This window comes from Oncorhynchus mykiss, chromosome 11 (assembly GCF_013265735.2).
Source record: "Oncorhynchus mykiss isolate Arlee chromosome 11, USDA_OmykA_1.1, whole genome shotgun sequence".
In the NCBI taxonomy this organism is placed as follows: domain Eukaryota; kingdom Metazoa; phylum Chordata; class Actinopteri; order Salmoniformes; family Salmonidae; genus Oncorhynchus; species Oncorhynchus mykiss.
This window is the reverse complement of record NC_048575.1, coordinates 17657640-17669032: the sequence shown is the minus strand read 5'-3', so window position 1 is coordinate 17669032 and position 11393 is coordinate 17657640. Positions and strand designations below refer to the sequence as shown.

General features: G+C 43.8%; 1 protein-coding gene across 1 annotated transcript in view; it reads left to right on the top strand.

Moving 5' to 3' along the window:
• The first annotated feature begins 229 nt into the window (after positions 1 to 229).
• cntnap2a (contactin associated protein 2a) overlaps positions 230 to 11393 on the top strand; it is a 243609-nt gene continuing 232445 nt past the window's right edge. The window contains exon 1 of the mRNA XM_036935092.1: positions 230 to 763. Within this exon, the coding sequence (XP_036790987.1) occupies positions 667 to 763 (97 nt within the window). The 5' untranslated portion in view covers positions 230 to 666. The remainder of the gene's footprint in view (positions 764 to 11393) is intronic.

Sequence of the window (11393 nt, the reverse complement as noted above, 5' to 3'; positions counted from 1 at the left end):
TGAATATCACTGGAAAACACAGTAGATCTATACTCAAATAATCATAAATGTATAAAAATCAACAGGTCTGGCAATCATTTCTAAATATGACAGCGGGTTACAAATACACGGTGTCCCAAGAGGATTCCAGCGGGAACGTCGCGAGGAACATACCAACTGCCACCGGAAAGTGGGAAGCGGAGAGAGGGACAGAGCGAGAGAGCAACTTCAGCACCAATCAGCACTGGACTTCCGAGCGAAACGAAGCTTCTTTCATGAAGCCATCAGCAAATAGCTTTCAGTCTTACTAGTCGACAGTGCATTGAGTGCTGCCTACCTGAAAAATGGCTTGATATTGTAACAATTATTAACAGTCTCTATCTTTCCTCTAATGTAGTTATTGGTTGTGACGTCGTTAAAGTTGGGGATCGCGAATACCGCTCTCTTGATGAGATAGGATAGCTACTGTTGGTTGGTAGGCAATAAGATTGAGGGAGAGAGAGAGAGAGAACGAGAGAGAGAGAGAGAACAAGTGGTAGAAAAGAGAGATTCGCGCGCGCGGAGTCTTCTCCTCGCCAGTCTGTAGCTCTCGAGCGGCAGGGAGGCATTGTCTCGTGCTAAAAGGATATATTTCTCCGCCACTTTCATTTATCCTGTTTTCTCCCTCGGCATTTTATCAACGCGAAGATGCACCGTCCTGGGCTGGTCTCAACATTCACGTTAACGTCAATGCTGTGGATTTTTAACAGTTTCCGCAGCCTGCACGGAGCTCTCCCTTTCGCACGTAAGTTACCGGTTTGTTTCTTCGTCATTTTCCGTTTAGTGGTGGTGGTGGCTCTCGGGTGCATCCTGGGGCAGGGGATGATGGAAGGGAGGGCATGAGAACCGATCTGCACGGTGATGCACGGAATGGATACGGTTTGATGCCGTTATGAACATGTATTTTTGTAGATGGTGTCAACTGATTGTATTTAGTCATTAGTTTTTCGTGTGTGAATGTATGTGATGGTGCAGCTTCGACGCTCCAGACCATTTCCCTCTTATTCCCCCAAAGCTAAATGGTCTTACGCTATTAGAACCGGGCTGGTGTTGTTGTCTAGGGTCAGTTATACATGAAGGGATGCTCGCCTAGCCGGTGCGGAGAGGAAAAGGTAGGCTATATGAGAAAAACATGCTGCTGGTGGTGGAACTTCATGCTTTGATTGGTTGCCACTTACATTTTTTTTTGAGCTTGTCAACGTGTATTTAGCTAAGGCTATGGGGTTACTATTGCAGATCGCCTAGATTATTTTGGAGACCTGTCTGTAGCGTGTTTAGAGTTAATGTGTCATTTGGTAGGTGGTCAGTTATTATTATTATTATTTTCTCTGCAGTGAATATCTATGACAAATAAATAATTCACAATAAAGATGATGATTATATTTGGATTCAGTGTAGGCTATACATTAACTGTAGTGCACCTGCTTGGTTGTGTTCCAACCCTGCTCTTACATACCTGAATCTACATGATCCTTAGGACACCAGCACACCTAGGAGGATTGATGCCCCTGGTATAAATCATAGATGTGCCCTAGATCAGATCACATTAAATCTGATCTCTACTATAACAATATGAACTATTCATGTTGGTCCAGTGCACTGTTACAGAATGTATTGTCCTCCTCAGTCTTATTTACAACATCTCATTTTAACTGCATACATGAAGCTGTGTGTGTGTGAGTGTGTGTGTGTGTGAGTGTGTGTGAGTGTGTGAGTGTGTGTGAGTGTGTGTGAGTGTGTGAGTGTGAGTGTGTGAGTGTGTGAGTGTGAGTGTGTGTGTGTGAGTGTGAGTGTGTGAGTGTGAGTGTATGAGTGTGTGGTCTGTAGATTAATCATGCTCAGTGACAGTTGAGTAAGGAGAGGGAAACCAGACTGTTAGCTGTTAATTGCACTGCCATTTCTCTCTCTCTCTCTCTCTCTTCTCTTCTCTTCTCTTCTCTTCTCTTCTCTTCTCCCTCTGGAGATTACCCTGTCAATTCTTCTTTCTCTCTACCTTTCTTTGTTTCTTCCTTCTACTGTCTCTTTCTACACCTCTCTCTTTCTCTTCCCCCACTAATCCACCCTTCTGTTTCTCTATCTCTCTCCATCCCCATCTCCCACACTCTATCTCTCTCCATTCTTCAGTTCTTCTCGTTCGCTCTGCCTCATTTTGTCTCTCCTCCGCTACACCCCTTTTCTCCTCCACCTTTTCCCCTCTCGCTACCTGATTACTAAAAACTCCCTTCTACCAGGATTCTCTCTAGGGAGAAACTGTGTGTCTCTCCAGGGATCAGGTGTAGCAACAGTAAAGGATGGATCTGATCCACAGCCCCACAGCCCACAGACCAGCCAGACTCTGGGGCTTTTCCATACAACTCTTCCCCTCTCCCTCTCCTTGGTGTAACACATGACTAGGATATAGAACTGTATCTGAATCTGAACATAATGTTGAAACATGTTGTTTTTCTATAAAACACCTCTTTAGTAGAGATACAATTTCCTTCCAAGAGTAGTGGAATATCTTTATTCCATTCAGTTTTTCATATAGGGACATGAATACCAAGATGATTCTATGCTTTATCAAGGAAACAAATTCCTGGTTGTGTCAATGCACAGTGACAACCCATGCAGGATAATTCCTTTAACAATGTCCAACTACCACGACTACCATACCCGTGTGTGTGTGTGTGTGTGTGTGTGTGTGTGTGTGTGTGTGTGTGTGTGTGTGTGGGTGGGTGGGTGTCCGTATGCGTGTGTGTGTGTGTGTGTGTGTGTGTGTGTGTGTGTGTGTGTGTGTGTGTGTGTGTGTGTGTGTGTGTGTGTGTGGGTGGGTGTCCGTATGCGTGTGTGTGTGTGTGTGTGTGTGTGTGTGTGTGTGTGTGTGTGTGTGTGTGTGTGTGTGTGTGTGTGTGAGAGAGAGAGAGCGAGCGAGAGAGACGGAGAGAGATGGATAGAGGGAGACGTAGAGAGAGCAGAATCTAAAGTTATTCTAGTGGAATGTGTTCTTATTAGCACAAGTCAGAACACATCGACCTCGATTGGAAACGGTTCAAGAAGGATGAACAAAGGATGGAGGAATGAAGAGAGCGTTTGTCATGAGGGAGAATGGGATGAGGTTTGATAGCTTGTAGAATGGAGAGAGCGTTGGTCATGAGGGAGAATGGGATGAGGTTTGATAGCTTGTAGAATGGAGAGAGCGTTGGTCATGAGGGAGAATGGGATGAGGTTTGATAGCTTGTAGAATGACAGTCCGAGGGAGAGCAGTGACCACTGGCATTCTATCATTCACTATTATTTCGAATCATCAATGTTGTTATTCCAGCATCGCCATTATATTCAACTATTACATTACATTTCCTCACAAAAAAAATAATAAATTAAAATAAAAAAGTAAACAAATTGTAGGAGTACTTGATGTTCAGTTGTGTCCTCCCCCATTCTGTCTTGTCACTATTTAATCTTTAGCAAGTAGTGCAGTTGACCTGCCATCAGAGTGTAGCCTACATTCTGACGGGAACCCTTTTATCTCTGTGTGTTTGTGCTGGCCTGCCAATAGTCACAAGAGACACAAAGCAACCCGGGCACTCACTTTCCTTCTATTCCATTTGGTGTGGCAGATGTTAGCAGCAACAGAGTACTTTAGGACACACATACACCCCACCCCCACCCCCACGACACAAACACACACAGGCACACACAGACATAAAACACACACACGCACACACACACAGACCATTAGCTTTTTACAAACTACCGTCTCTCTATAGTCCTGTATTTCCTCTGCCTCTGTTTTCCCCTATGGGTGAAGATAAAGGGCGGCTGTAGTCAGGGGAAGGTGTGGGGACATTAATTCACTCCATCTAGCCCTGTAAATGGGTAAATAAGGTATTCAAGCGGCTTAAGAAACAAATTGAATGCAAAGGCAGGGAGTAAAAACATTTGTCTAAGTGGAAGCACTGTGGCCTTTACAATGTTGTTTTTTCCAGTAGGACTGGCGGCTTGGTGTGTGTGTGTGTTAATAACAGATATAGTCCATTAACCCTTGCTCAAGGTCCTGCAGAGGTACACCATCACTCAGACAAGAGTGACTGCCTCCTCTTTTCACCTCTCTCTCTCGTTCTCGCTCTCTCTCTTTCTCTTACCGTCCATCCCTCCGTCTCTCTCTCTCGAAAACACACACACCTCTTTTTCTCCCTTTCTCTATCTCACCTCTCTCTCCTCTCACCTCTCTCTCACTCCTCTCTGTGTCTATGTCACTCTCTTTGTCTCGCTCTCTCTTACCTCTTTCTGACCCTCACTCTCTCTTCCTTTCACTTCTCTCACACATAACTGTATATATTTCTTACTTTCCTTCAAACACTGCAATCTCTCCCCTCTTCCTCTTCCTCTCCCTTATCCCCTCCTCCTCTCGTTGTCCCTGTCTTCATCACCGCTTTTCCTAGACTCAGTGTATCTCTCCATTAATGACACTGGATAATCCTGGCTATTGTTGATGAGTGTCAAATCCCTAGAAACAAGTGTGTGTGCGTGTGCGTGTGTGTGTGTGTGTGTGTGTGTGTGTGTGCATGTGCGTGTGTGTGTGCGCGTGTGTGTGTGTGTGTGTGTGTGCATGTGCGTGTGTGTGTATGTGTGTGTGCGCGCACGTGTGATACATCATCCAGCAGACTTCCTCTGCTGTCTAGTCATTTCCTATGGAACGTCTGAAGTGTGTGTTATTGATTGAGTCAGGGCTAGAGTGAAACAGAAGCATCTCTGATAGTCTATCAAGGACACTGTGAAAGGATGGTAAAGCCATGGCTGGGGAGGGCCTTGTGTGTCTTGTAAGAAGATTATACATGACTTTATATATGTCTTGTAAGAAGATTATACATTACATTATAGTCATTGTCGAGCATCTGTTTTGCAGCTGACCCTGTTTTACTGCCTACCTATAGTGTGTAAATGGTGTATCTGGGGGTTGGGATACGGGTACAGTATCAACAAAACGACATGTTTCTGTTGAATAATGGATCAATAAAACATCTATTCCAATCAGTCTGCTCTATTCTTTATATTCTATTTATTCATGTATAGATTGTCCTCAAACTATAGATTGCGCTGGTGTGATATTTATACTTAATTCATTTAATAAAAATGTGATTCCTAACTTCAAGTCTATTTTGGAAAAATAAAGGTCTTCTTTCCTTTCTTCTATTGGATGACACACGCATGTATAATGATATAGGACCACATGTATCTTGCCATGTGTACATGTACAATATTTTCATTTAAGGAGGCTGACTTTCATCTGAACATAGTATCAACAAATCGTATAACACCAGAAAGTGTTTGTGCTTTAGAAAGGACGTTATCACATCTTTCTGTTCAGGATCCATTTGAAACCACTGAATAATACATGGCTTTCAGAACACATAATGAAAGAACAGCATTGATCCTTAAATGATGACATGTCATAATTGTTTTGATCTAGTGTGTGTGTGTGTGTTTGGGTGTGTGGGTGTGTGTATCTCTTACAGGGGACAGAGCTAGTCGTCCAAGTAAACAACACTCTCATGGCTGCTCATCCCCCTGTCTCAGTGCTCTATCCTCTCTCTCTATCTATCCTCTCTCTCTTTCTATTTCTCTCTCTCTCTCTCTAAAGAAGACCTCCTTGACCTGTTTGTTTCTCTCTGTTGGGGAGGAATCAAGCCTGCTATTTATAGGAAAGAGAGACAGAGAGAGGGAGAGAGAGAGACAAAGGGAGAACATGTAGCCCTGCCTGACTGTATAGGCGAGAGTGATGAGAGGATGAGATGGGAGAAAAACTAGCCCTGCCTGGAATAAGGGAATAGAGAAAGAATATGAGGAGGAGGAAAAGAGGATGGTGAGAGATGGGATAGTCAGGCCTCACTGAGTAGAGTGTAAAGGAGCAAGAGAGGTAGAAGGGACAGAGGTGGAAGGGAGAGAGGTGGTAGGAAGAGAGTTGGAAGGGAGAGAGATGGAAGGGAGAGAGGTGGTAGGAAGAGAGGATAAGGGAATAGAGAAAGAATATGAGGAGGAGGAAAAGAGGATGGTGAGAGATGGGATAGTCAGGCCTCACTGAGTAGAGTGGAAAGAAGCAAGAGAGGTAGAAGGGACAGAGGTGGAAGGGAGGGAGGTGGTAGGAAGAGAGTTGGAAGGGAGAGAGATGGAAGGGAGAGAGGTGGTAGGAAGAGAGGTGGGAGGGAGAGAGGTGGTAGGAAGAGAGATGGTAGGAAGAGAGGTGGAAGGGAGAGAGGTGGTAGGGAGAGAGGTGGAAGGGAGAGAGGTGGAAGGGAGAGAGGTGGTAGGAAGAGAGGTGGAATGGAGAGAGGTGGTAGGGAGAGAGGTGGAAGGGAGAGAGGTGGTAGGAAGAGAGTTGGAAGGGAGATATATGGAAGGGAGAGAGGTGGGAGGGAGAGAGGTGGTAGGAAGAGAGATGGAATGGAGAGAGGTGGTAGGGAGAGAGGTGGAAGGGAGAGAGGTGGTAGGAAGAGAGTTGGAAGGGAGATATATGGAAGGGAGAGAGGTGGTAGGAAGAGAGGTGGGAGGGAGAGAGGTGGTAGGAAGAGAGATGGTAGGGAGAGAGGTGGAAGGGAGAGAGGTGGTAGGGAGAGAGGTGGAAGGGAGAGAGGTGGTAGGAAGAGAGGTGGAAGGGAGAGAGGTGAGAGGGAGAGAGATGGCAGGAAGAGAGGTAGAAGGGACATTAGTGGAAGGGAGAGACTTGGTAGGAAGAGAGGTGGAAGGGAGAGAGGTGGATGGGAGAGAGGTGGTTGGAAGAGAGGTGGAAGGGAGAGAGGTAGATGGGAGAGAGATGGTAGGAAGAGAGGTGGTAGGAAGAGAGGTGGAAGGGAGAGAGGTAGATGGGAGAGAGGTGGTAGGAAGAGAGGTGGTAGGAAGAGAGGTGGGAGGGACAGAGGTGGGAGGGAAAGAGGTGGTAGGAAGAGAGGTGGGAGGGACAGAGATGGGAGGGAGAGAGGTGGTAGGAAGAGAGGTGGACGGGAGAGAGGTGGAAGGGAGAGAGGTGGTAGGAAGAGAGGTGGGAGGGACAGAGGTGGAAGCGACATAGGTAGAAGGGACAGACTAAAAAACGGGAGGAGGAGGAGGAGGCATATGTATTCTGGCACTACTCTGAGGCCTCCCTCCTCTGCTCCCCATGCACAAACCCTTACACGCTTCTTAAGGGTTTAATCCTGTACAGTTTACTGTACATCTAGCACACAGTTCCAAACACTCACAACACCCCTCTGGATTTACAAGGGGAAACCCCCATTAGCCTGTGATTGATACCAGCTGTTGCCCAACTGGACTACATGATATTGACCTGTATTTAGCACATAACTACCTGTGCTTTCTGCCTGTGGCTGGCTAAATACTGTTAGCTGCATACACACACGCACGCACGCACGCACACACACACACACACACACACACACACACACACACACACACACACACAAACAACAACACATACCCTGAGCATACAAAACATGAAGAACACCTGCTCTTTCTATGACATAGACTGACCAGGTGGAATCCAGGTGAAAGCTATGATCCCTTAGTGATATCACTTGTTAAATCCACGTTAATCAGTGTAGATGAAGGGGAGGACACAGGTTAAAGAAGGATTTTTAAGCCTTGGGACAATTGAGACGTGCCATTCAGAGTGTGAATGAGCAAGACAAAAGATTTAAGTGCTTTTGAATAGGGTATTGAAGTAGCAGTGGCGGTCGGTGCCGTTTAAGATGAGGGAGGACGATACATTTTTTTTCATGAGCATGGCCTTATTTTTATTACAGTATATAGGATCATTCTTATTCCATTCACCCAGTTCAGTGTAACAGGGAAGGTTTTGGCTACTACATGATACTCAAATTTTCCCAGCACCCATCATGAGGTTCCTACAACCTAGCCTATGAATGAAAGTTTACAACATAGGTGCACACAGGTTGAGAGAAATATTTGAGGTGACATACAGTGAGTGACACATTCAATTCCACCCTGCACACTCTTTCCTGGGGTGTAATCATTAGTGTCAACAGTTACAATAGTTTCTATTGGACAAGTTCAGGTATGTTTATCCCCGTTCCCTTTTGTTTGCTTCCGTTCAAGAAATGTTTTTCAACAGAATCGTCGGAAAGAATACACCCCTGATCACACATAAACACAGTTCACTTTCATAGCAGCCACGTTGTATTGCTTCTCGCATCAATGCGCTCTCTTCCTCTCACCTTTTCCCTTTGCTTGTGGACTTCAATACACAACACATCAGCTGTATGTGACCAGCCGAAAAAACATTTCAAGACAAACCATGTCATAACCACTACACAGAGCCTACATCGTTGTCACCATGTAAGCTAAAATAACATCAATAACAACATAGTTAATAGAACTAACGTGTTAGTAAACCTGCTACAATCATGCAGTAAAGTTACAGTGTACAGTCAGTAAGCAGTTTAGCACTTACACTGGCGGGCCCCAGTAGCAATAAATTAGTCAAACCAAAAGCTAACCTTGACTTGGAAGAGTTACAGTGTTTTGTTGGATAGTTATAGCCAGCCAGCTAACATAGCATCCCTCTGTTTGAGCAGGGTGTTTGAGCCTTCAGCTCAAGATTTATTCTCTGATCCTTTGATTTGGTGGACACCATGTCAGTTCATGCTGCAAGAGCTCTGATCATTTGGAGGACTTCCCTTTGGAATGTTGTCATAATTACTGTGTAAGTCTATGGAAGGGGGTGAGAACCATGAGCCTCCTAGGTTTTGTATTGAAGTCAATGTAGCCAGAGGAGGACGGGAGATAGTTGTCGTCTGGGTACACCATGATGCTACTCTACAGAGTGCTGTTGAGGCTTCATTGCAAAATAGTGTATTTTAATAAATGATGTGGTGATGTGAATATATTTAGTATAGTTTTATCTGAAAATAATCACTTTTTAAATGTTTTACAATTTGTATGAAATTCACTGAGGAGGATGGTCCTCCTCTGAGGAGCCTCCACTGGGTAGTAGGTGCGGTTTGAGTCAATGTTCCCTCAAAAAAAATTCAGCACTAAAAAAATTTCAGGTCTGCTGAGCACAAACGTCTATGCAACCTCCATCACTTGTTGGCTGTGAACACCGACGCTGTACCAGCTTTAAGTAACATTTTTACTGTGAACACCGAGGCCGTACCAGCTTTAAGTAACATTTTTACTGTGAACACCGAGGCCGTACCAGCTTTAAGTAACATTTTTACTGTGAACACCGAGGCTGTACCAGCTTTAAGTAACATTTTTACTGTGAACACTGAGGCTGTACCAGCTTTAAGTAAAATTTTTACTGTGAACACTGAGGCTGTACCAGCTTTAAGTAACATTTTTACTGTGAACACCGAGGCTGTACCAGCTTTAAGTACAATTTTTACTGTGAACACAGAGGCCGTACCAGCTTTAAGTAACATTTTTACTGTGAACACCGAGGCCGTACCAGCTTTAAGTAACATTTTTACTGTGAACACTGAGGCTGTACCAGCTTTAAATTACAATTTTACTGTGAACACTGAGGCTGTACCAGCTTTAAATTACAATTTTACTGTGAACACTGAGGCTGTACCAGCTTTAAATTACAATTTCACTGTGAACACTGAGGCTGTACCAGCTTTAAATTACAATTTTACTGTGAACACTGAGGCTGTGTCTGCTTTAAGTTATCATAATGAAGGCCTACCAGTGTGGCCTACCAGAGTGGCCTACCAGAGTGGCCTACCATCTAAAACAATGGAGAAAATGCATCCCATAACATATTAACATTTTAACATTAAACAGGGTTTGATATTAACCAGTTTGTTTATACACTTGTCCTTCAGACAAGAAGGTGACTGAAAACGATGTTGTGTTGTTTGATGCAAGAAACCACTTTACAAAATATAATGGATCATTATTCCCATGCCATTGTTACAGAGAATCAGACAAATTATGCTACTCTCTGCCTATTGGCTACTTACCTTATTCAAGCCTGTCTCCAAATATAACAATGCCCCTTTAAGACAAAAAAAAGCTCTTTATCTGACTCGCTTTCAAAGATGTCTAGAAAGGTATACGTTTTGTGCTCTTGTAGGAAGCAATCACTCCTCTACTGCTGACAACAAATGATCTATAACTGGGCTAGTAACTCACTAACAAGCATAGGAAATGAACACAATGTTCACATGTGGCTACATGCAGCTCTCGATTTGATCTCAAAACAAGTACATCTACTCACGACCGCTCATGCTGTAAACACAGTCCAGTTCAAAGTGAATGGCAAAGATCCATATATGGCAATGCATATAGGCCTACTGCAGCTCTGATTGTTTGTGCCGCACAGGTCTGTGTAGAGTACGGGCTGAGTAGTGCATGTCAATGCAATAGAATCCTACTCCGATGCTTTCTGCCTACAACAAAATCTGTTGCATAGTTTGATTTGCTTTGCTATGTTTCCTTGAAAGTGGTTAATATTGCGTGTCACAATTGCAACAGTAAAGGGAAATGTTGATAGTGTTAACAGGGAAAACTCTAGAACAGTGGTCACCAACCTGTTCTGAGTCAAGATCACTTTAAGTCAAAATGCAAGTGGAGATCTACAATTCATATTTTTTTCTTACATTACTTAAAAACCGCAAACCTATACAACATTAACCAATTAATGACAGTACTGTAGCAATGAGGTTTGTGCAGTAAGCTATAGGCCCAATACATTACTACCACATATTGGCTTTGCTTGAATTGCACTGCCAATGCATTGTCGCTCGGGCCATTTTTTAAAACTATATTTCAAAATTTGAGGTAGGCTATATGATCACACCGGTAATAGAGCCATTGTTGTATTACTTGTGAGGCACAGCTGAGTGAGCATACATTTAAAGAATTGTTATTTTATTTTACTGGGCCTGTATCTGATGTTCAGTCTCAGCAGAGGGAGAGGGTCTCAACATCCCTCCTCTCTCCCTTTCCTCCGCTAACCAAAAAGGGACACCGTCTTCCAGCCGATGGCAAAACTCGAGACGCACCTCATTATTTCTGCCTCATGTACAAATTCATGTTGTTACTCCTATGGACTGAGAAAGTGAAATATTCCTTTATATTACAAAATACCCAAGCCTATAGCTACACTTTCCTACTCATTCATTACTGCTGCAGTGCTTGTTGTAGCGCTGAGTGGAAATAGGAAGAACACTAATTTTCTGTCTTATTAAAGTGTTGAATACAAAGTGTTAACAGTGCTGGTAAGAACTTCAAAATAAACTCACTAATAAAACTGCATCTCTCTGCTGTGTTCGCTGACATTGTCTCTCTAGTCATGGTTTTAAACGTTTAGAAATCTCACCTGAATCGGGTGCACCTACCACCAAGAGCCCGAGACAAATACAAATATATATCTT